This window comes from Saccopteryx leptura, chromosome 11 (genome assembly GCF_036850995.1).
Source record: "Saccopteryx leptura isolate mSacLep1 chromosome 11, mSacLep1_pri_phased_curated, whole genome shotgun sequence".
Classification (NCBI taxonomy): Eukaryota; Metazoa; Chordata; class Mammalia; order Chiroptera; family Emballonuridae; genus Saccopteryx; species Saccopteryx leptura.
Genome location: NC_089513.1, coordinates 32,940,062 through 32,965,917, shown reverse-complemented (window position 1 = coordinate 32,965,917; position 25,856 = coordinate 32,940,062). Strand labels below are relative to the sequence as shown.

Here is a 25,856-nt window from a genome sequence, read left to right as displayed (position 1 = left end):
GCCCCTCCCTCTCGGGTGTGTTCCAGAAGCCCGGCTCATTTCCCCAGCTGGCACTTTCATTTTATCTCACCAACTCACCCGGCTTCTAACCAGCGTGCCACCTTTTAACTGACTGCCAGCAGGTCACCTCGGACCTCCCTTGACCTCTCCTTGGCTGGGGTCTCCGCCTCGCACCCCCGGAAAGGGGTGGTGACTCTGGCCGGGCTCTCTCGGGTGGACTAGCAGAACCGCGGCTGTGGCAGACGGCGAGTCACGTGCGGCAATGGGGGCGGAGCGTGACCCGCCGGGTGGGTGGAGAAAACAAAGCCCCCAGCTGTCAGTAGAAGAAGGAGGCGAAAGCGCCGGAGCAGGTGAGTCAAGTGCATTTAAAGCGGTACCGCCCTGACGCACCCCGACACCCACTGGCCTGGCGCGGTCCCTCCCAGGCCAAGCGCTGGCCTCTCCTCCCCTCGCCGCCAGGAGACTGCAGTGCGCTGGTGGCTGAGCCAGCGCGACCCGGGGTCTCCAAGCCCAGCAAGAAGTTGTGCAGGGGTCGGCGCCGAAGCCCGGGTGTGCCCCCGTCGCAGTCCCGCGGGGGCGCCTTGCCTTGGTGCCCCGGCGCTGCACACCCCGGGAAAAGGGAGGGAGTCGGGGCTGCCACGCTGGCAGAGCAAAGTGGACTGGCTCGCGGGTGAGGGCCGAGGCTGCCCAGGACGGGGACACTTGGCGCCCGTGAAGAAGTGAATCTTGCGGGTGCGCACGAGCAGCGCACCAAGCGCGAGGCGCCAGAGTTGGGGCGCAGGGCTGAGAGCCGGGGGCCTGGCCGGGGCTGCGCGCTGCGGGGCAGACCGGAAAGTGCAGCGCGCTGGCGCGCTCCGGCGGGGGAGCAACCCCTGGCCTCCCAACCTGCTGCCTCCCGCCGCGTCTTCCCTCCGACGGAGACCGGCCCCTACCACTCCCCAGTCCTACACTGGCTACGGCTGTCACCCCGGCGCCTGGGACTAGGAGCTGGGTCGGTGGGAACGAGAGGGAGTTGTTATAACCCCAAGTGGTTCTTCTGCAGGGAGCTCCTTGCGCGCAGGGCGAGGGCCACACAGCGATTCCCCACTCTGTTTCCATACGAAATTCTGCACTCCACCCTTAGAAGGGCTGTGCCGCGGCCAGAAACCCCGCAAAGGGCCAGAGGAAGGAGTGGGCACAGAAAGACTGTCCCCTCTAAGCCTGGAGTGACCAGAAATGCAGACTTTCAAACCCCGAAAGAGCCTGTAGATTTGGTCACCCCTTGAGTCACTCTGCCAGTCCTGTGCCAAGGGCCGGCCAGCGCAGAGGGCAAAGCTGTATGTAACCTCGGAGGAAGGGACGCTGCAGCCATTTGATCAGGAGGAGCCTTTGTCTTAACCCCCAGTCCCCTTATGCTAGTCCTCGCTGGGTCAGTAGTGCATGGAGCAATTAATATTACGGACATTAGCCGTCCCTTCATCTTGGCACCAGCCATCACTGCTGTCTTCTCCCTGCGTGTTTTCTCCATCACTTGCTCACGTTCTCTTCTTTATCAAAAAAAAAAAGAAGAAAAAAGAGCGTGATCCAGACCCACTAGGCCGGAGGTCACTAACCTCGCTACAGTGCAGTCACGTAAAATCAAGGGTTAAGTATTCAAACCTGCACCCGCCCTCCCGCCGGCCTAGGAGGAGACGGGAGAACTTTGATTAGCATAGTCTCTGCCCTGGGGCCACGCTGCAAGGCGGCAGTTCGGTCCCAGCCCAAGTGCAGCGTGCAGTCCAGTCTTGACTGAGGTTTGGACGCAGCTCCTGCTTCTAACCTGCGAGGACCCACGGCTTACAACTTTGCTGAACAAGACTGTAGAATGAAACAGAACAGAGATCAAAAGGTAACCAAAAGAACAGCAACGTTCGCATTGCTTCTCTTGGACGCTAAATCTAGCTGTGTTTTTCTCAGAGGGACACATTGGTCCCTGTCTGGCCAGGGTGCCTGCTGGAAATGACCCCGTTGCTTTGCTAGCATTCTTTTCTGCCAGACTAATTAGAATATCAGGGGCTATGGGTCAATAGATCCCCAAGATAGAAGGTTGGGGAGCCCCCTGAGCAGTCCTTAGGTAAGCTTAACTGGTAGGTTTCTCTTGCATGGGAAGACTACTTGCATGCTTCTCCAAAGCAAAGGTTCCTAAACTTTGCTGCCTATTAGAATTACCTGGGAGCTTTGAAAAAAACCTATGTCCATCTCTCATCCCAATTCATTTAAATCAGACTGTTTGGAGATAGAGCCAGGCGTCAGTATTTTACTGTAATCTCCGGTGATTCCATCGTGCAGCAGAGTTTGAGAGTCACTGGTGCAAAGGAGTTCGGTGGCCCACATTTGTAGGTGTTGCAGGACAAGATGCCAGTTTAACTACTTGGGTGGGTGGGAGTAAAGACGCTGAAACTGGGGTGCCGCTGAAGAACGCCCTAGGGCGGGGGACTGTCATCCATCATCTTGGCTGGCAGTGACACCTGCGACATCGTTTTTCACCCTCTCTGCCTAGGGACTGGCTCTTAGTGGAAAGATTAAAGTTCACTGTCAGTGCCTGGTTGCTGCGCGGTCGTTAAGGAGAGGGGTAGATACTTTCCTTCCTGTGATGACTCACGTGTAGCAGCAGGCAGTGGGGAAACCCGGCAGAAACTAACTGGAAGCAGTTAGTCTGGTGAGTCAGCAGTAGGCTGCACTCCAAGGCGGAGCCCGGGAATAGGAAGTAATTACATGGAGTAGTTTATTGACGTGCACTAATGCCACTCCTTTGAAAACCTATTTAAATATTGAATCAGGGTCTGTTGGCTTGCAAGAGAGCCCCTCCCTTTTCCAGCTCACATTCTACATGCTTCAAATAATGTTCTCTCCTGTTAGAAGAGAAAACACAAAGCCAACTAGACATCTTGTCATTCTTTGGGTCTGAGGCATATTAAAAAAAAAAAAACTGTTGGAAAAATGTGAACTAGTTATTTCAATTGTGTGAAGTAGAGAGGATGAATTTGCAATACATAAATTTTGGATACAAAAAGGTCAAATACAGTCTGATTACATATTCAAGGGTGTGTTAAAGGGTCAATTTAAGTGGAAATGGTTATACCCAACATTTTAATTAATTTTTCTCTTCTTGTTTGCTAATAATCGAAGGTGTCCTGCTTTTAAAAAAATTGTCCTTGCCTGACCAGGCAGTGGCACAGTGGATAGAGCATCAGCCTGGGATGCTGAGGACCCAGGTTTGAAACCCCAAGATCGCTGGCTTGAGCACAGGTTCATCCAGCTTGAGTGCAGGGTCGCTGGCTTGAAATTCAAGGTCGAGGTCGCTGGCTTGAGCAGGGGGTCGCTGGCTGTTCTGCACCCCTCCCCCCCAGCCTCCCGTCAAGGCACATACAATGAAACAAAGAATTGATTCTTCTCATTTCTGTTCCTTCCTGACTGTGTGTGTCTCTCTGGCTCTGTCCCTCTCACACACATACACACAAAATCATCCCCAAGAGATCAGCCTAAATAAAATTTCCTGTTTAAAGATGTACACAAAGTTTATTATATGCTTTTTTTATCCTTATTTTTATTACTATTGCTTTCGTTTTCATACCTCTCGTTTCTCCATTATTTTTTATATCACCACGACTCAGTCTACCGTTGCCTAAATGCTTTCTTCTCATGCTCAGTTCCTTAAGGAACAACAGTGTGTGGCACGTGGCCAATTTTGAATATTGTCAGCTATTGAACTTGGAGCCTCTCCTGGTACTTATTTGCCTAGCTTGGTGTTCTGTCTCTCAAGGGCCTTTATGCCGGCAGCCCCCATGGCACAGAGCACAAGGCCTTTTATGTAATCAAGGCTGCTTGTTTGCATTGAACGTTATCAGAAGGTGGGATGAACATTTGTAAGCAAAGCATCCTGAGTACATTCAGTTTTATTTTCCAAGACAGAGATTCTAAATCTGTAGGAGACAAAGTTCTGTTACCTTTTCCTTCCCCAAGAGTTCAGCTTTCTATTGAATGTGTTACAAAATAGGTTTAGTCAAAAAGACCAAAGCCCATGCCATCGTCAGACTCCCCGATTCTTCTTCTTCTGCTTCTACTCTCTTCTAAGCTGGGGCAGCAGCCTGACCAGGCGGTGGCGCAGTGAATAGAGCATCAGACTGGGATGTGGAAGGACCCAGGTTCAAGACCCCAGGGTTGCCAGCTTGAGTGCAGGCTCATCTGGCTTGAGCAAAAAGCTCACTAGCATGGACCCAAGGTCACTGACTCGAGCGGGGGGTTACTCAGTCTGCTGAAGGTCCGCGGTCATGGCACATATGAGAAAGCAATCAATGAACAACTAAGGTGGCACAATGAAAAACTGATGATTGATGCTTCTCATCTCTCTCCATTCCTGTCTGTCTGTCCCTATCTATCCCTCTATCTGACTCTCTCTCTCTGTCCCTATAAAAAAAATTAAAAAAAATTAAATTAAAAAAAAAATTTAAGCTGGGGCAGCAGTGGTGTGGGGGATGGGGGCGGGACCTCCTGCTGGTACAGAACTGGCTGCTGGGGCAGGTCCAGCAGCCCCTACATTGCAGGTGAGGCTCTCAATGTCGACATTGGCCAGAGCCCTTGCAAACAAGGCTGGCCAGAAATGTTCAGCATTTATACCAGCTGCTTTAATGAGGGCATTGATCATAAGAACCAGGTAGATGCGGGCAAACTCCCAGATGGAGGCCACGGTGTGGGCGAGCCCTGCAGGGAGCAGGGCTAGTGGGCAGGTGAAGTGAGGGCCTCACCCCAACTCGGCCTTGGCTTCTTAAGAAGGACAGAGCACCTTAGCGACGGCTGGGGAAACCTGTCACAGTTCTTAAGGGCTATAAAATGGCAGCTCATTTGTTCACTTACATTTTTACACAAAACAATTTAGCATCCTGAGTATAACCAACAATAGTTAGAATACTTACGTCACAAAAGTTCCCTTTGCACCCATTGTTGTGGAAGGAACACACCTGTCCAACTATGTGGATGCCTAAAGGAATTCATTAAGCAAGGCGAGTAGTTTCAGAGTAGGACAAATAGCAAGTGAATAAGCAGCTTTTATTGTCATCTGTCTACTGCTTTTATTAAGATAGCACAAATGCATTTAAGTAATCAGCATATTTAAAAGTGGGCAGTTGGATATATTCTTTGACCTATACACTACCACCAAAAATAAATGTTAAGAAAAATTTTCCAAGGCTAAAATGATGTAAGTGCTTCCATCCTCACTTCTGTGTAGCTTAGGAAAAGGACTCGGGATGCACTTCTGAAATTCCCACCACTTTTTGAGAGGGAATAAGGTACTGAAAGGCTTAAAAGTAGACTGGAGAAAATAGGACTAATCCATGCAGATCAGAAACAGTTCCTCAGAGAATAGTATATACCTATGTCTTTAATGTTTACACGTAGGACAAAAGGGTGTTGACCCTGGCCAGTGGCTCAGTGCATAGAGTGTTGGCCATCATTGGAAATTTCGGGTTCAATTCCTGGTCAGGGCACACTTGAGAAGCAACCATCTACTTCTCTCCCCATCTCTCTCCCCCCTCTCCTTCTCTTCTCCTCTCGCAGCCAGTGGCTCAATTGGTTCAAGTGTGGCCTGTGGCCCGGGGTGCTGAGGATAGCTTGATTGAGAGGATCATCCCCAGAGGGCTGTTGCTGGGTGGATCCCTGTTGGGGCACATGCGGTGGTCTGTCTCTCTATCTCCCCTCCTCTCACTTAAAAAAAGGGGGGTGTCATCTCAACTTTAGAAGCTCTGACATTTTTGAGAACTGCCCAGTTTTATTACCTTAAATTTATACCATCCTTCATTCAGCCTTATTAACATATCAGGGCCTAAACATAATTTGGTAAATAATATTTCCACATGTGAAATAGCACAAGAAAGCCCCAAAATTAAGTGAGCTTCCAAAGAGGCAATGCCAACGTGAGAAACCTAGGGTACTGATGATTCCTTTCCCAGTTTCTGTTACATCATACTGCTTGTTTCTTGAATAGGTTTTGATGTAATCTTGCAAGGGTGGCTTTAGTGAGACCAGCTCAGTGCTAATTAACTCCTCCTTCCTTAAAATAGGAGATACTATTCACGTGTGTCATGCTCCCACTGACTTTATTCTTACATAACCTTTGGACAAAGCTAACCCCAAACATTCTGAGCCATGGTTAGCTTCTTATTTAGATAACCAAAGTAAGTTTGAAAATCTCTGCTCAAGTCATAGAAGCAAGGCCTCTTAAGGGTCCTTAATTAGTTCCAGCAGCCAACAAAAGTGTAAGTGTCCTGTCCAGCGCCTTTGCTAAATGATCCCCTGGCCTGCGTCTCCATGTCTCCTTCACAGCAGACCCATCCATGCAGGGCTGTGCAGCATCCACCTATGGAAGAGCGCAAAAATTAAATCCAACTCTCTTCCAGATTCACCTGCAACCCTCCTAAACACTTACACTGAATTTCTTCTCCTCAATCAGAAAAATCTGGCTATAACATTTTCAATCTCTTCACCGTACAAAATTTAAGCTCCAAATTTGCACCCATAAATTTCCCAGAGAAGTAGTCAAAATTGTGGTTTGTTATATCAGAGTTTTGTAGAATAGAAGCGTTGGGAAATTTGGTTCCAACAAACCTAATCTAATAACTACACTCTTCAGAATTGACTGCCGGCACATTTTGGACAATGATATTAAGCTCAGGTTGAGTTGAAACTTGTGGCTCCAACTGCTTTGGGATTCAGCAAACTACGGCCTCCTGTCTGTTTTTGTATGGGCCACAAGCTGGGATTGGTTTTATATAGTTTTAGTAGTTGAAAACATATCCGAAGAAAAAAAGTATTTGAGACACTTGAAAATCACATGAAATCCAAATTTCAGTGGACGAGGTAAACCCGACTGGATGCAGCCATGCTTGTGTGCTTCCACTTGTCCAGGGCTGGTTTGTACTGCGTCAGCCAAGTGGACTGTCACACAGCTTTGTATGGGCCACAGAGCCTAAAATATCGACTGATTATTTACAGACAAGGTTAGTAGACCCTTGATATAGTCCATTTCAACATACTTAAATTTTAAATGAGAATTTGCTCATTGAAAGCCTTAGACTTCTTTTAGTTTTTTTCCACCATAGAAAAAGAGGGAGGGGGTGTTTTCAAACTAATCACTAAAGGTAGTTTAGTTTCATATCCCCTTTTTGTGTATATTTACTTTGCCAAATCAGTACATTTCTAAATAATATATGAATTTTAGTGATACAGTTAATCATAAAACTTCTGTACTTAAACAAGCCCAAGGAATGCAGTACTAATTTACACTGAGCTTTAGAAAGTGGGGTAACATACCCTTGCCAGCAAGCCCAGGGAGACACTTGCCTTAGCTCTTTACAGTAGCAGCTTCCTTTTTCTACAACCTGTGAGGGCATTTGTATGCTTATTTCTTTAAGTAAATGCAGGTATAATTTAAGGATTTATTCAGATTTAGAAAAGTTTCATTGACTGCCACTTCACACTGCTGCCTTTGGAAATAGCACTACTCTTTTAAAGAACAGGGGTCCTCAGGTTCCTATGGGGTACACAGTTCCATTCCTATGACAGGGACGTAACCCAAATTTTGGTGTAAGTCGAAACATACCTTAACCTAAGTCACTTGTTACATATAAAACCAGTGATCATTAAATAATAAGCATATATGTGTGTGTGTATATATATATATATATAGTCATATCACTAAAAGCTGACATTATGCCATGGACAATTTAGTTTGAAATATCCAAATTTAAAAAGAGATCAGATTCTGGTCTTTAAATTATTTGCCTTCTGCCCAACGCTGGGCAAATTACTAATAAAATTCTACCAATACATTTTCCTTTAATATACAAAGAATATTTGAAAGTACAATAACTGCCCTGATAGAAACTTGTCTTAATTTTTTCTTATAAGGGTTGCCTCATAAAATTTCCTTCAGTTAGGAGAACTTCCTCTTTTTGATGACTTGTTAATGCCACAGATTTGCAAATGAGTTTCACTTAGATTAATGGAGCAACTGTAAAGGTTATATATAATGGGTGTCCACTTCATCCCTTTCAGAATCAGTATACCTGCAATTTAAAGACCAAAAAATATCAAAAGAGGAGCTCCTTTTTCACTAATCAAACACTATACTATAAATAATGTAACATCGGAGGTACTTGAGATCAGCTAAATCATTTCTGTCATTTCTAGAGACAAACAGAAATAAAGTGTATTTAATCCCATTCTAGGACTATTGGTAAGGACATGTGAATAACTAACTCTCAAGGTAACTTAACCAGTCACATTCCTGAAAGGGGAGGAGGGAGTTAGATTGTATAACTCCTGCGCTGACTGGGTCAGGAGCCATTTCAAGAGAAATTACCTTTCCTCCCTCAACCTAATTTAGATTTCACATTTTTACTACATATATTTTAATACAGCTTATGTGATGCATACATTGAATATCATTTGTAGTTCTCTCCACAGCAGTTCCTAAATTAGGAGCTAATTGGACTTACATTTTCACCACAGTAGGGAATTCAGAATTGTCAATGCTTAAACAGGGGCAAACCTTGGTTCTAACAGAGAATTAGTTATAAGCACCATGACAGAAATGACTGTTGATATTTGAAGTTGGGAGAAGAGGAAATAAACATGAAAAAGCCGCTGGAAAATGACATGATCTTTTTTTAACTTTACTAAAGTATCTGAAACTTTCTATTGGATGTAAACATCCAAGTGAAATCAGAGCACTAAGTTACATATACCCTCTTTAAAGGCTGGTCAAGGCTGTTTTCTTGTTGTTTTTTTTATTTTTCTGAAATGAGAAGCAGGGAGGCAGAGAGACAGACTCCTGCATGCACCTGACCGGGATCCACTAGGCATGCCCACCAGGGGGCAATACTCTGCCTATTTGGGGTGTTGCTCCGTTGCAACCAAAGCCATTTTTTAGCACTTGAGGCAGAGGCCATGGAACCATCCTCAGCGCCCAAGCTAACTTGGAACCTTGGCTGCAGGAAGGGAAGAGAGAGATAAAGAGAAAGGAGAGGGGGAAGGGTGGAGGAGCAGATCGTCGCTTCTTCTATGTGCTCTGGCTGAGAATTGAATCATTCGTCAGACCAATGCTCTGCCGCTGAGCCAGCCAGCCAGGGCCTCAAGGCTGCTTTTAACAACTGGTAAGCAGGAGGTGAGAGAGTGCCTACACCTTACACTTTCCTTCTTTCAAAGATATCTTACCAGCTGGCCAAAATTTGATCCATTATGAAGAACCTTTCATGAGTCTAACCAAGAAACCACAGTCTCCATTACCCCACTAAGCTTCTTCAACTCTCCAAAAGAGAGGAAGCTAGAAGAAAACCTTTCTGTTTTGCCCCACCTGGTCCTTCTCTGGAAAGGAAGCTGTTGATAGAAGACTTGTTAGCTTAACTTCCGGCTTGGCCTCTATCATGACTTTATTTTTTTTTAAAGTGTGGTCTTCTGGGCACAAATCTCCCAACAGAATTTTCCACAGATCAAAAGCAGTAATAACCAAGTGTTCTTTGTGGTATGGCAAATCCAGGGAGCAATTCTCTGTGCAGTTGGAATGGCTCAACAGCACTCTCAGTGGGTCTGTTCATCTCTACCCCAGAACTTGCTCTTTTAGCACTTCAAAATCAGTTAGAATTTGGGGCCCTGGCCAGTTGGCTCAGCGGTAGAGCGTCGGCCTGGCATGCGGGGAACCCGGGTTCGATTCTCGGCCAGGGCACATAGGAGAAGCGCCCATTTGCTTCTCCACTCCCCACCCCCCTCCTTTCTCTCTGTCTCCCTCTTCCCCTCCCGCAGCCAAGGCTCCATTGGAGCAAAGATGGCCCAGGCGCTGGGGATGGCTCCTTGGCCTCTGCCCCAGGCGCTAGAGTGGCTCTGGTCGCGACAGAGCGATGCCCTGGAGGGGCAGAGCATCGCCCCCTGGTGGGCAGAGCGTCGCCCCCTGGTGGGCGTGCCGGGTGGATCCCGGTGGGGCGCATGCAGGAGTCTGTCTGACTGTCTCTCCCCATTTCCAGCTTCAGAAAAATACAAAAAAAAAAAAAAAGTCAGTTAGAATTTGGGATTTAGGGTACCAGATGAAATACAGGACATCAACTAAATCTGAATTCTTAAAAAAAATGGAGTGTTTGGGAGGGGTTGTTTTATGTTTTGTTTTATTATAAATAGTATGTCCCATATATTGCATGGGATAGACTCATACTCAAAAACACCCCAATCTTTGTTTTAAATGAGCATTATTTTGAGTGGTGGTTGTTGGTTTGCAGTTTTATTTTTGTTTTCTCTTTTTGTTTTTGCTAAATTTTGTAACCCTACTCTTATCCCATAGTAAATCTCAAAATGACTAGCTTTCCTGGTCTGTAAACTATCTTATCTGAGACTACATTGCTGGGATAATAAAAGTATGAGCTTGCCCTGGCCGGTTGGCTCAGCGGTAGAGCGTCGGCCTGGCGTGCGGGGGACCCGGGTTCGATTCCTGGCCAGGGCACATAGGAGAAGTGCCCATTTGCTTCTCCACCCCCACCCCCTCCTTCCTCTCTGTCTCTCTCTTCCCCTCCCGCAGCCAAGGCTCCATTGGAGCAAAGATGGCCCGGGTGCTGGGGATGGCTCCTTGGCCTCTGCCCCAGGCGCTAGAGTGGCTCTGGTCATGGCAGAGCGACGCCCCGGAGGGGCAGAGCATCGCCCCCTGGTGGGCGAGCTGGGTGGATCCCGGTGGGGCGCATGTGGGAGTCTGTCTGACTGTCTCTCCCCGTTTCCAGCTTCAGAAAAATACAAAAATAAATAAATAAATAAATAAATAAATAAATAAATAAAAGTATGAGCTTCCTTCACCTATTAAAGAAAAAAAAAGTCATTATTTGAAGTTGTCTGCACAATTGGCTTAATTAAGAGGGTAAATAAAAAATAAAACCAGGCCCTGGCCGGTTGGCTCAGTGGTAGAGCGTCGGCCTGACGTGCAGGAGTCCCAGGTTCGATTCCCGGCCGGGGCACACAGGAGAAGCGCCCATCTGCTTCTCCATCCCTCCACCTCTCCTTCCTCTCTGTCTCTCTCTTCCCCTCCTGCAGCTAAGGCTCCATTGGAGCAAAGTTGGCACGGGTGCTGGGGATGGCTCTGTGGCCTCTGCCTCAGGCACTGGAATGGCTCTGGTTGCAACAGAGCAAATGGCCCAGATGGGCAGAGCACCGCCCCTGGTGGGCATGCCGGGTGGATTCCAGTCGGGTGCATGCGAGAGTCTGTCTGACTGCCTCCTGTTTCCAACTTCGGAAAAATACAAAAAGGGAAAAAAATAAAAAATAAAAAATAAACCAGAACTAGAAAACTAGCAATCTTTTTATTTTGTAAGATGTCTTCAGGTACTTTCTATTCTTTCACAGAATTTTTAATAGATACATCAATAGGTAAATTGTTAGCTCAAGTGGAGCAACCTGAGAAACCCATTAGCTATATGGATATTGCTCATCATAGTTCAATCTTGGGTAAAGCCACTGAAGTTCAATCCCAAGTGACTCCAGTGATGCCCTGCTGGTCAGGTATATTCAGAATATTCATATGCCAACACCACACATTCATATATTTGTATCCCTAGGTTCCTCTAAAACTGAATCAAAATGCAATTTGATCCTCTGGTAAATTTCAACCTACTCTTGTGAAATTCTAAGTTTTAAAAAGTAATTTTTTTAAAAGTTCCATAGAGCCCTGGCCGGTTGGCTCAGCGGTAGAGCGTCGGCCTAGCGTGCGGAGGACCCGGGTTCGATTCCCGGCCAGGGCACACAGGAGAAGCGCCCATTTGCTTCTCCACCCCTCCGCCGTGCTTTCCTCTCTGTCTCTCTCTTCCCCTCCCACAGCCAAGGCTCCATTGGAGCAAAGATGGCCCGGGCGCTGGGGATGGCTCTGTGGCCTCTGCCTCAGGCGCTAGAGTGGCTCTGGTCGCAACATGGCAACGCCCAGGATGGGCATATTATCGCCCCCTGGTGGGCAGAGCGTCGCCCCATGGTGGGCGTGCCGGGTGGATCCCGGTCGGGCGCATGCGGGAGTCTGTCTGACTGTCTCTCCCTGTTTCCAGCTTCAGAAAAATGAAAAAAATAAATAAATAAAATAAAAAAAAGTTCCATAGATTTAAGTTACTTTTGAGTTCAAAATATCTTCATTATGCCAGTCTGCCTGTTGTTGTGGAAGTTATATGTAATGATATAGTTGTATCATAGAAAGAACTCTGGAGTGGGAGTGAGAACGTCAGAAGGCCTGATGTTTAAAACTAGTTCTGCTGCTGACTGGCTGGGGGACTTTGGAGATGTTGCTTAGCATCCTTCATCAACATCCTCCAACTGAGTTTTCTAACGTGGCAGGCGGAGACGGTAGAGTCTGGCATTGTCTCACCAGATTCTTGTAGGAATCAAATTAGGTAGCATGTGTGGGGGTCTTCACTGTTAATGCACAGTGATGATTCGTTTAGTGAGCTGCTACAGATAGGGCTGGCAGTTGACTAAATATTGTCTGAGGTGGTTTCTTGTAACATGCCTAATTTGGAAGAAAGGTGATGTTAATTTTAACAGTTCTATCTATGCACTGGGAAGGGAACCAACCATAAAGCCCTTGTCTTATCAACATGTAGCTAGTGGCCAACCACAGTTTTCCCTTCTGCTCCTGCGAAATGTAAAGTTCTCCTGGCTGGGAACAGAGACTTCTCCAGAACACCAGGCAATGAATTCCTCATGAGGGTACCCCTCATTGCTCTGCAAAGTCAAAAGACACAAGGGTTTGTTTTTTTGTTTTTGTCTGCCAGAATTCTATAGAATTCCTCCTGCATTGTTTCCCAAGGAAAAAATTATTAATGGATTACATGCTGCTAAATATTTTTTAAATTACTCAGCTCTTTTTATAAAATTGCTCCAATGATACCTTGGATATAAAATGTTACTCCTTCTGTTATTCCATTTGCAACACATATTTTCATGTAGCCATCATAACCATGTTGTTATATAATTGTCATAATAAGTTATTAAGTAGCATTGTGTCTTATCCAATCACATAATCTCAAATTGGAAGAATCTGCATCATTATTTTGTTTTTTTGTTTGTTTGTTTGGTTTTTTTTTTTTTACAGGACAGAGAGAGAATCAGAGAGAGGGATAGATAGGGACAGACAGGAACGGAGAGAGACGAGAAGCATCAATCATTAGTTTTTTGTTGCGACACCTTAGTTGTTCATTGATTGCTTTCTCATATGTGCCTTGACCGTGGGGCTTCAGCAGACTGAGCAACCCCTTGCTTGAGCCAGCGACCTTGGGTCCAAGCTGGTGAGCTTTGCTCAAACCAGGTGAGCTTGTACTCAAGCTGGTGACCTCAGAGTCTCGAACCTGGGTCCTCAGCATCCCAGTCTGATGCTCTATCCACTGCGCCTGGTCTGGCTGCATCATTATTTTGTTAAGAGACATCTCATTGCAGACTATTAACCCCACCAGAACATGGCAAAGAAACATTCATGTTTTTGTTGTGTTAATAATTACAACATAAATTCATTAGTGGGAGTCTGAACAAGGTGAGGGTGGGGCATGAGGGGGCACATTCCTAATCTTACCGCCTTCACACAATGATTGCAAAAACAGTTCTCATTTCTGTGTAAAGCTCTTATTGTCCGATCAATAATTTTTCACATAAAACTTTTTCTTAGTATGCTAACTGTTGTTTCCGATATTCAACATAATACTTCTAGCTTCAGTGTCTTGGCACATTCTGACCGGGATGTCTTTCCCTGGTAGATTGAAGCTCAGCCTTTGTCTTGTCTCAGGTGTTGATTCCTCCAGGTTCTTTCTGCTCAAAGTGGGGTCCATGGACCAGTAGCATCAGCATTACCCGGGAGCACCTTACAAATGCTGAACTCTGGCTCCACCCCAGACACTCTCGATCAACATCTGCACTTTAATAAGATCCGCAGGTGCCCATTGTTATGGGTTAACATTTGAGAAACACTGTTCTGGAAAACCTTCATTGCCTCCCTAATCATTGCTTCTCCCCACCTCCCACTGGCCTACCCATCCAGGATAGGTCAGGAGGCTCAGGATGGTTTTCCTTTAATTCCCCACACGTGGGCTTCTCTAACACATAAATTGGTTGGAGAGGGGAATTGACTCAGTCATTTCCACATCCCTTGGTCCTAGCTCCATGCTTGACCTGTTAGGAGTTCACTTTTAGAATAGTTTCATCATTTTCCCATAGCACGGCTTTATAGGTGAAGAAATAGAGATGGCAGTTTTCTTCCGTCCTGGGAAATGGTGTCCTCAGGTATGGCTCTCTTGGTCATTGGTCTGCAGTTCCCTTTTGTTGCAGATTTTACTACAGCAAACATGGGGGAGGGCAGAATGCTTCTCTCTCTACAAATATTTCTGAAAGTCCATTGCCGGAACTCTGTCCCTTTTGCGTAAAATGTTAATATCTGTTAAACACCAGTATCCCTAAGAAGACCCGCATGTTACATTTGGTGTAAAGGTTGAACTGCTGGCAGGTTTTGGTGAGTGTCTGGGAGATGCATTGAGATAACTGTTATCTGACAGAAGATAGAGAATACTAGTAGGTGCTAGAAAAAAAATAAATGGTGGAATGCTGCAAAAGAACTTTGAATTCTTACAGGTCTTTCCATGTTTTTTTATCTTGAATCATTCCATAAGTCACTTTTACATTTAAAAAACAATTGCATTTCTTACCTGTAAAATGATTCTCAGGATGGGACTCTTCTCCCTTCCATTCTGCCTTTTATCCAGCCCTGCATTCAAAGCCAACCACTGACACTCAGTCATTTCACCTACCCCCAGATATTTTTAAATTGTAGACAGTGATGTTTGCACTGATGTTTATACTTCTATACTGCTCTTTCTAAACTCACATCAAAACTGAACAACAGCTTTCAGTGTGTTCGGGAACCACTTGGTCTTTTCATTGTGGAAGGAAGATTTTGTGAACTCTGGACAACTGGTGGAGGGAGGCCTGGCCAGAGCTGCTGGGTTGAAGCAGCAGGAGATTGACGAGGGCTTTGGAATCAAATTGTACCCGGAAACAAGACACTTCTGTCCTACAGGGCTGTTGTTTGTCTTAATTCCAAAGGAGCTAGAGGCTCCTGGTACTGCTTACCAGCAGCGCTCACAATTGGCCACACAGACCACAAGGAGCATAATTATAGTCAAGAATGTGTGGCTTCCCCCACTTTCCAGTCTTCCATTGTGCTTACTCATCACCAAGGACACCAGGTGGAATCAGGACTGAGTTAGTCAGGTTTATCTCCGGTGGAAGCATGTATTAGGTTGTCTCTCTGTCCCAAACTACTAATCCGAGTGTCTGTGATGATGCTATTCATGGTAATTTGCCCAGACCTGGGGACTTGGGTGCAGTTTCATATGAATCACTTGACACCTTCAAAGTGTAGCTTCTTGAGCAATCTGACGCAGGTGAGCCTTGCGGGATGGGTAGGGAAAAAATGCTGTGTTCTATACACTGTAGCAGCAAACTCAAATCTATTGAGTCATATTTTCCTGTGGGGCCTGTGGCCCACTCATCCCAATGGAAAGAGATTTTTAACATACTCTCTTATGAGACATAGTGGTGTTTTAAGGGTTGTTCTTGGAATCTGAAAGCAATGTGCATTTTTGGTTTGTTTTTCACATTTGGGGGGTTTGTTTTAAAACATTAAATACTAACCTTGGGCTTTGTTACCACTCTGCACATTTTGTATGACTTAACTCAAGAAACTTTTACATCTGTTGATTTCTCTGAAAAACTATGCGAAAGTTTGTTACCAATGATCATGAGTGGAAGCTCTAGAGATAAAATAATTAAAGGAGCAAGTTAAAATGATTCCAAATACAAAGAGTTAGAGAAATGATAGTCAAAGAAGAAGCAACATCTACCAAAAAATTCAAAAGAAAAATAAGCATGAGTTTAGACACAGAATGGTTGTCTCCAACTACTCCCCTTATTCAAACAACGATCTTCTCTTAGTAACTCTGGAAGTGAGGCACAACGTTTATTCTTCTTGTTCTTATTACACTAATAATAAGTCAGTTTAAACTGATCATCCAGGGACCTGGTTCTCATCCCAGCTCTGCTTAAAGTGCAATGCAACACACCTCAATTCACCTGAGGCTTCTAACCTCCTTAATAAGGAGGAAATCTTATTTTTATCTATCCTTTCCTCATAGGTTATCCCAGCTCTCTGAAAGGTGGTTGTTAATCCATCTTTCTTAGAATAACATATAATAGAAAATGCCATGGGAACTATATTATTAGAGAATCCATGATTTTTCAACACCTGATGAAAATAGAGTTTTGATAGTCCATTAGAATTATACAGTTAAATTGGAATAGACAGAGTAGTGATAAAATTCCACTTAACACATGGAGCATGCCATTGTATCTCCTCAAAACATGAAAGCAGTATAGTTTCTAGCAGAGCAGACACATTTTTAAAAAGCATTCACTCAGAAACCCTCCTGAGCTCACTTTTCCTGGTGAGGTGGTTAGTGTTGGGCCTTCTCTCCATCAGTGGGCCTGGGCTGAGATATAAAGAGGTTATAGTATCCTGTTGAATAAGGAAAGACATGGAGGAGGCAGAACTACGAACCCAGTCTGGCATGAGTTACATTGTGCTTCCCCAAATACAGACAAAGACAAGAAGGTCTGCATCCTGGGGTTTCATGTAACTGAACAGTTACTGAACACCAATATGGCACCCACCCACCTAAGGCACCAGAGCATGCAAGGACTAGGAGAAAAATAAATTTAAAACACAGGGTTAGATAGAGGTTATCTATCTTTTGAGGGAGGTCACAGCAGCACTCTGCCACTGTCAGTCTTACTTAGATCTCACATTACTGTGTCATTTCTTTGGATGGTCAAAAGAATAACAAGACTATAAACACAGGACAAATGTAAAGCACTGTGTCCTCTGTGACCCAAACACTGAATTTGAACCCTGGTCTCGGAAAGTAAATCTCTGTGATTGATGAACGCTTGCCATGTTTCCTCATCAAGCATGCTTATGAGGCCAGGAGCCAGTTTTCTATCCCAACCACTTTATTGTCAAGGGTCTCTGATTAAAAATGGATAAAAGCATAAGTGAAAATAATTACCAAAAATGTCTCAGAGTTATAATGCACATGGTAGTTCTCGTGTATGTAGTTTATCTCATGTAATTTTTTTCTTTAGAAATTTACTTTTGTATATTTAGCACTATGAATAGTCTACTCTAGAATAGAAAGGGCAGGCTATGCCTACCATGGGAAGTAGCAGATGGATAAGGAGGATGCTAAGAAGGAGTGGGTGGGGGAGGTTAGGCTCAGATTGTATGAAAAGTACTGGGTTTATATTTTATTACAGCTATCACATTAGTTTCTGGGAATTTTTTTCCCCCTTGAGGAGAAGCCCAAATCACAAAACCATAAATTCATTCCCCATAATCCCATTATCTGCTTTTTGAAAAATTTTCAAAAGCCCTTAAATACACAATATGGGTCATTTGGTAGTTTGCCTTTCTTAAAGAGAAGAATGTTTTATATCATACTCAATACCCAAGATTCAGTGTTACTTCACCCCCTTTAACCTGCCAGATACTCTTTGTTTGGTTTTAGTTTTGGTTTTCTTGGTGTGTGCTCAGCTCTGGGCTTCCCAACACTCGTGCCTCTAGTTGCCGCCCCCCCACCACCACCGCCTTTCGGGGGAGTTGAACTGGGCAGGCTCTTGGCACTACACCCCCACCCTTGCTGTACCCCTCTGATGCTCCTGGGAAGGCCCTGAGACCACTAATTGAGGAGGAGCTGGTGGAGGTGGGGTCTCTGGAAGGCTGTTATTAGGTGGGATTCATCTAAGGATTAATAGCCTGTGACCTTCTGTTAATGCTTACAAACTGCTTTATTCCTAGAAAGCTGTGGGCCCTCCCACACTAAAGAATGTGATATACAATTGGAGTGATTCCATATCTCTAAGTAGCCAGAGGGCGTTTGGAATTTAGGATACAGTTCATTCTGAAAATCCAAAGATAGCCTAGTCAACCCCTGAGGAAAGACTAAATTCAGGTCCTGGACACATTCTCTTGGGAAAGCTGGGAGACAGGAACTCCTGTCTCTGTGAGGAGCATGTTTGAACCTTGTGTTGGTCTGAGGCCTCATTGGCTAGATACACAGCACTAAAGAAAGAGAGAGCTCAACTTTTCAGGGGCATGGCATGACTGAAAATATTTTTACAACCTTTTTTTTTCATTCTGATATATCTCTTATGTGCCTGTGGCTGTATGGTCATGCAAGAAAGCAGTCTTGCCTGACCAGGTGGTGGCGCAGTGGATAGAGCGTTGGACTGGGATGCAGAGGACCCAGGTTCGAGACCCCGAGGTTGCCAGCTTGAGCGCAGGCTCATCTGGTTTGAGCAAAAGCCCACCAGTGAACCCAAGGTCACTGGCTCCAGCAAGGGATTACTCGGTCTGCTGAAGGCCCGCAGTCAAGGCACATATGAGAAAGCAATCAATGAACAACTAAGGTATCGCAATGAAAAACTAATGATTGATGCGTCTCATCTCTCTCCGTTCCTGTCTGTCTGTCCCTGTCTATCCCTCTCTCTGACTCACTGTCTCTGTAAAAAATAAATAAATAAATAAAATTTAAAAAAAAAAGAAAGCAGTCTTTTGGGAAGGGGGAGGCTAGAATTCTGTTTGTTTAAAAAAAGAGAATTTGCAATTTCTACAGGATGAGGGAAAGTGGGCTTTTGTAGAAATAATGTGCTTTGTTAAAGAGTTTGGCCATATCATGACTCCTATCCTGACAAAGATATTCGGTCTCTTCAATAAAAACAATGCCAGCAAGCAAGGAGAAAGCATTTGGCTCTGGACTGCTTGGTTCTGAGCAGCTGGCTAGTGCTCCAGGTGAGGAGGCTGCAAGGCAACATGGTCTCATCTAGTGCGGAGGGAGTTCCAGGAGCTCCTCGTTATGGGGGGGGGGGGGGGTGAGTCTTGGTATGCCCTGACTTAGTGTGTGGTCCAGGTTAGAATACAGAGCACCTGCCTGTCACCCACAGAAACCACCAAGGATAAAATTCTATTTCTGTGCAAATAATATGTGGGACTTTTGGAAATTCTTGGAGAGCATAAGCTGGAAGGTATGAAAGGTCATTTCCCAAATGCAAGGTCATCATACTACTATTTACAAGTCACTCCTGGTTTTGAGTGTGTGTGTATTTATATCAATATTTTGAATTTCAATGAAAGATTGGAAAAGTAAATGTAGCAGAAGGTTTAAAAGCAGAGTGAACTTCAAGAGAGTCTAACTTGGGCCCTGGCTGGTTGGCTCAGCGGTAGAGTGTCGGCCTGGCATGCGGGGGACCCGGGTTCGGTTCCTGGCCAGGGCACATAGGAGAGGCGCCCATTTGCTTCTCCACCCCCCCCTCCTTCCTCTCTGTCTCTCTCTTCCCCTCCCGCAGCCAAGGCTCCATTGGAGCAAAGATGGCCCGGGCGCTGGGGATGGCTCCTTGGCCTCTGCTCCAAGCGCTAGAGTGGCTCTAGTCGCAGCAGAGCGACGCCCCGGAGGGGCAGAGCATCGCCCCCTGGTGGGCAGAGCGTCGCCCCCTGGTGTGCAGAGCTTCGCCCCTGGTGGGCGTGTCGGGTGGATCCCGGTCTGTCGGGCACATGCGGGAGTCTGTCTGTCTCTCCCCGTTTCCAGCTTCAGAAAAATACAAAAAAAAAAAGAGAGAGTCTAACTTGGCCATCAGAATGTTTGCACTGGCATCTGAATGCTATAATACTAGGTGAGGTTTTTTTTCCCGTGGATCTGTGCAAAGTAGAGCAAATTCCTGACCCAATCTTGCCCATTGCTTTGGGCTTTTTGTTCTTCTCTGAAAAAAGTAAGAAAATAAGGGAATTATCTTATTCAATTCTAGTTGCTGTCCCATCTCCTGATTTTTCAAATGAAACTTTTATTTTGAGACAATTTTATGTTAACATTTAATTGTCAGAAGCAATAGAGAGATATTTCCATGTACCCTTCACTCAATTTTTCCCTTAATGGTAACATTTTGAAAATCTAGACTACAGTGTCACAACCAGGATATTGACATCAATACCTGTTTAAGATACAGAACATTTTCATCACCACCATAACGATTCCTCTTGTTACCCGTTTATGACCATCCCCTCTTCCCTCCAGCCGTCACTCCCTCCTTAACCCCTGGCAACCACTAATCTGTGTGCCGTTTCTATAGTTTTCTTATTTCAAGAATGTTAGATAAAAGAAATCACACAGTTTATAACCTATGGGATTGGCTTTTTTCATTCGGCATAATTCTCTAAAAATTCACCCAGGCTTTTGTAACTATCAACAGTCGGTTTCTTTTTTGTTGCCAAGTAATATTTCATGGTATGGATGTACCATCGCTTGTTTAACCATTAACCTGTCAAAGGATATCTGGGTTGTCTCTAGTGTTTTACCACTATGATAAATCTGCTATAAACATACGTTTTAACTTCTTTTTTTTTTTTTTTTCTTTTTTCTCTGTACTTTTCTGAAGCCGGAAACGGGGAGAGACAGCCAGACAGACTCCTGCATGCCCGACCGGGATCCACCCGGCACACCCTCCAGGGGCGAGGCTCTGCCCACCAGGGGGCGACGCTCTGCCCCTCAGGGGCGTCGCTCTGCTGCGACCAGAGCCACTCCAGCGCCTGGGGCAGAGGCCAAGGAGCCATCCCCAGCTCCCGGGCCATCCCCGCTCCAATGGAGCCTTGGCTGCGGGAGGGGAAGAGAGAGACAGAGAGGAAGGAGGGGGAGGGGTGGAGAAGCAAATGGGCGCCTCTCCTGTGTGCCCTGGCCGGGAATCGAACCCGGGTCCCCCGCACGCCAGGCTGACGCTCCACCGCTGAGCCAACCGGCCAGGGCCTGTTTTAACTTCTCTGGAAATTTTTCTAGGAGTACAGTTGGTGGGTTGTAAGGTAGTTTCATGTTTAGGTTTTGTTTTGGGTTTTGTTTTTTTTAATTCAAATGTTTTCCAGAGTTGCTGAACCACTATATTGTACATTCTCATAAGAAATATATGAATGATCTAGTTTCTTCTCATCCTCATCAGCATGTCCTATTGTCACTGTTTATTTTAACCATTCTGATAAATATATAGTGATATCTCATTATGGTTTTTACTTTTCTCTTACCTAATGGCTAATGATGTTGAATATCAATTCATGTGTTTATTTGCTATCTGTGTATTCTCCTCAGTTAAACGTCTGTTCATGTGTTTTGCCCATTTTCCAATTGTTTGTGTTTTGGGGTGTTTTTTTTCTACTGTTAAGTTTTGAGAGTTCTTAATTCTAGATACTAGTCCTTTGTCAGATGTGGTTTGCAAATATTTTCTCTGAATTTATACCTTATATTTACATATACTTCACATAGGCAATAATTCTAAATTTTGATGAATTCCAATTTCTCAGTTTTCCCTTTTATAGATTGTATTCTGGGGTCAAGGTGAAGAACTCTTTGCCAGGCCCTGGATTCCAAAGATTTTCTCCTGTTTATTTCTAAACATTTCATCATTCTTACATTTTATATTTACGTAGTGATCCATCTTGAGTTAATCTTTTATGTAAACTGTGAAACTCATAGACAATTACTGCTCTACATCTGGGAAACACCACAGAAAAAAAAAAGTTTCATCCTCTTTCCCCCCACTAGGGAAGACCCTAGATCTCCACCGTCACCAACTTTGTCTTCTTGAGCACCTATTATATCCTGGAGCCATAGCTCCCCAGGTGTTTCAGATCAATGACAAGGTCCTGGCTTTCAAGGTAGCATGGTGTGGTTGAGAGAGAGCTGGTACTCGAGTCCGGCAGACTCAGTTAGAGTCTAGCTGCAGGATACCAGGCAAACAGAGACACCGCTCTGAGCCTCAGTTTTTTCCTTTGTAATAAGATGGCTTTGAGGATTGAGCTGGATAAAGTATGTGAAGTGACTTGTACAGGTCTGTTCAGTCCATGATCCCATTCTTCTCCAAACAGATCCATTACAGCTATTGGAAAATTAGCAGTGTGCTCTTGTTGGAGAACAGGAAAAAGGCCAATTGTGTGCGGCCAGTGCTGAATCTTTCTAAGGGCTAATTATCTGGCTTATAGATAAACTAGGAACCCTGTGCTCTTGCTTCCCAGCTCCGTGGCCAGCGCTTTAACTAGGATCCAGCAGCTATGCTACTAGGCAAGGAGGGCAAATGAAAACTGTATTCTGATCCACTTAATATTTCCAGAAGATTGGAAGAATTAGGAAAATAAATTGGACATGGATGGGAACATTTTTTCATTAAACTTGATTTTTTAGTTTTATCGACTTTCATTAAGTTATGAAAAAAAATGTGAAATTCCCATAAAATTAAATTCTGCTATAAGACATAAAAATTTCTACCTGTTCTACTGGAAGGAAAAAAAATGTCAAGTTACCAGCATGCAGTTCTCGAAACCATTCATGTTCAATTTTTTTCTAATTTGTAAAGAAGCCAAATTTTACAAATTACTTTTGAGCTCCCTTGTTGAATAGTGTAGCACTGAAAATTCAGCTTTTCTTTTACTCTCTCGGCACTTACCATTTTATTTGCATTTTCTTGTTTTACCATCTCTTCTCTGCCCTATCAAAGAAAGTATAAAATGCCTTCTTCCTCCCTTTCTTGAAGTCCTTCTCCCAGCAGCCCCTCTAGAACGATATCTGGGATTAATCACATTGTGTTGGATCTGCCACAGATACTTATTTATTTATTTATTTATTTATTTATTTATTTATTTATTTTTGTATTTTTCTGAAGCTGGAAACGGGGAGAGACAGTCAGACAGACTCCCGCATGCGCCCGACTGGGATCCACCCGGCATGCCCACCAGGGGCGACGCTCTGCCCACCAGGGGGCGATGCTCTGCCCCTCTGGGGCCTCGCTCTGCCGCGACCAGAGCCACTCTAGCGCCTGGGGCAGAGGCCAAGGAGCCATCCCCAGCGCCCGGGCCATCTTTGCTCCAATGGAGCCTTGGCTGCAGGAGGGGAAGAGAGAGACAGAAAGGAAGGAGGGGGGGTGGAGAAGCAAATGGGTGCTTCTCCTGTGTGCCCTGGCCGGGAATCGAACCCGGGTCCCCCGCACGCCAGGCCAACGCTCTACCACTGAGCCAACCGGCCAGGGCCGATACTTTATTTTTACACAATTGATTTTAAACTAAGCACCGAAGGCCTCTCTGAAATGGCCACATACAGAGAACCCAAAGAGCAATGTGCAGGGGAAGGTGGGGCAGGCTCATTTCTAGTCTGTGTCTTGGGCGGGTGGGAAGACCGACCGTTCAGGATCATGCGTGGATGCAGCTTGGATTGTTTTTAGCAGCAGCATCTGCTCAAGTCTCCCCAGTTTTCATCCATACTGCCCCCAACACTGGACCCTCAAAGCCTGGAGTCTGGGCACATTTCTGAGCTTCTACACTTGGATCTGCCCTTCATTGGTTTACTGTCTTATCCGTTTAGCCACAGCGTGTTGTAAAGGGAAATAGTCACTTCATATAAAGAAAGTAAATTATTACTTCTGGGTGTGTATATTTTGAAATTTGATCCTGGAATTGTTTTGAATGCTTATCCTGTGAAACAAATCTTTTGACTAAAAGACTAAGCCTGTGTTGATACTATATATAAAACCTGCAAATTAACCTAAGTCTGAGGAAGTTGATATTTTAATTGATGTTGGCATTTGATACCCCACAAGAGGCACGGCTTCTTGGGGTTATCTGTAAACACGTGACTGGGGAGTGGATGAGGCTAAAGAAAATTCTCTTCATAGGACTGATATTGTACTAAATATTTACAAACTATAATAAATCAACCTAAGAGTAGATCTAATAGTATAGATTGAGAACCTATTGTTTGGCTGATCTTGCTCATGGAAAAAAAATCAACTGAATTTGGATATTTAGTATGTGTGTTTTCTTTAAATTCCTTTTGCATTGTCGGCCACACCCAATGAACTAAATTATAACTCTTTGCTCCTGTGTTTTCATCACATTAAATGCTTGCTCTTAATTTTTTTTTCTTTTCATTTTTACTATCCCAGCATCCCATTTCTCAGAGGAACAGTTCATCTCGACAGCCAGCAAGAGAGCGTGGATGCTCAAGGTAAGGTTTAAATATAAATTATGTTGTTTGACTTATAGAATAATTGCTTACAGACTAAATTGGAGTGTTATTGATGCTTTGTAACAAAGTTATTCTCAAAATTGTATTGTACAACTAAAGCAAATATTTGAGTAAACACGTTTTGTGCAAACATTTTTCAAACTATATTCCATTTCCCATGTGCACTAAGGGATAATTAACTGCTATCAGTGATTTCTCTAAAATATTGTCAAGCCAATTAAAGCTTAATTTTAGATATATAGTAAATGGAGAAAGGAAATATCAAGATATAGTCAAATGACCTCCATGACATTACTAATTGTTATGTGATTATTTGATCTTCTTCAAAATAAAGGCAACTGCTCTATTGACTTTATAATAGAGAGAGATGGGTATCTTGCAAAGGAGATAAAGACCTGAGATGCCTCCATTTTTTTTCAGTCTGGGATGTTGTTTTAGAAACAACATTTGACCTTCAGTTATTTCCCCACCAGTACTGAGTCTCTGTGTAATAATGCCTTCAAGGTTCCCTTTAGGAGCTCCCTAGAACAAAGGAACAATTAACTAAAATTCCACCAGATGGCAGTATTTGGAAAGCCATGTAGAGAGGTTTCAAGGCTATAAACTATTACTGTTCAGAGAATAGTCTCACAAAGTGTAACATCCTAGATTATATAAAGTTGCTCCAAACATCTTTTGTTTGACTTCTTTTTCCCCCCATGGCATCGCTTTTTTTTTTTTATTATGAGGAGAAAAAAAGAGTGTGGGGTGGATGTGTAGTTTTCTTTTGGTTTTCATTCTGGAATGATAAAACCAGAACTCCACTCTCAAATAATTCTTCAAACTGTATTGGTGAGTATTAAAAGCTCAGATCAATGGATGATATGCCATATTTTTTGTGGGGTTTCTTTGTGATAAATGCTATGGTTGATAAACATTTTTAAATCAGTTTAGAAGAGAAACCTAAAATTCTATTCTTCTAAATTCTAAAGAAGAATAGAATTTGAAGGAGTTGCCTTGATAGTAAACTCACTGAAATATACAGGTACAAATTTACTTGTATTGCCTGACCAGGTGGTGGCGCAGTGGATAGAGCATTAGACTGGGATGCCGAGGACCCAAGTTCGAGACCCCAAGGTTGCCAGCTTGACTGTGGGCTCATCTGGTTTGAGCAAAAGCTCACCAACTTGCACCCAAGGTTGCTGGCTCGAGCAAGGGGTTACTCGGTCTGCTGTTAGCCCCCTGGTCAAGGCACATATGAGAAAGCAATCAATGAACAACTAAGGTGTTGCAATGCGCAACGAAAAACTAATGATTGATGCTTCTCATCTCTCCGTTCCTGTCTGTCTGTCCCTGTCTATCCCTCTCTCTGACTCTCTCTCTGTCTCTGTTAAAAATAATTAAATAAAATAAAATTTACTTGTATTGAATTGAAATAATTATTTAAATAGGATGAGTAAACTTTTCCCCTTTTGCTCCAATGAAAGTGGAAATACTGTCCCCTGAGTGGTGTCCACACAGCTGGACTCTTCAAGGACCAGAGCTGGCTCTAGGGCAGAGTTGGGACAGAGGAAAGTGGGAAGGCATCAGAGGCAATTGAAACAGAAGCAAGACGAGCAGTCACCTAAGCTTTCTTTGTACAATAAAAGCAGTTCCTGAACAGATGCGGGCTGGCCTATGAAACCTGCTCTGGCTACTCGC

The 25,856-nt window shown here is 44.4% G+C and overlaps 1 protein-coding gene across 2 annotated transcripts in view; it reads left to right on the top strand.

Annotated features, from left to right (window-relative positions):
• The first annotated feature begins 226 nt into the window (after positions 1-226).
• Positions 227-25,856, top strand: part of MAPRE2 (microtubule associated protein RP/EB family member 2) — a 153,873-nt gene continuing 128,243 nt past the window's right edge. The window contains exons 1-2 of one of the 2 annotated variants that reach the window (XM_066352968.1): positions 227-350; positions 24,094-24,155. Coding sequence is in view for 1 of the 2 variants with exons in the window: in XM_066352967.1 (XP_066209064.1) it covers positions 1,844-1,867; positions 24,094-24,155 (86 nt within the window). In the remaining variant the exon portion in view is untranslated. Of the gene's footprint in view, positions 351-1,714; positions 1,868-24,093; positions 24,156-25,856 lie in introns of those variants that run through there. The other variant, XM_066352967.1, reaches the window with a different exon arrangement.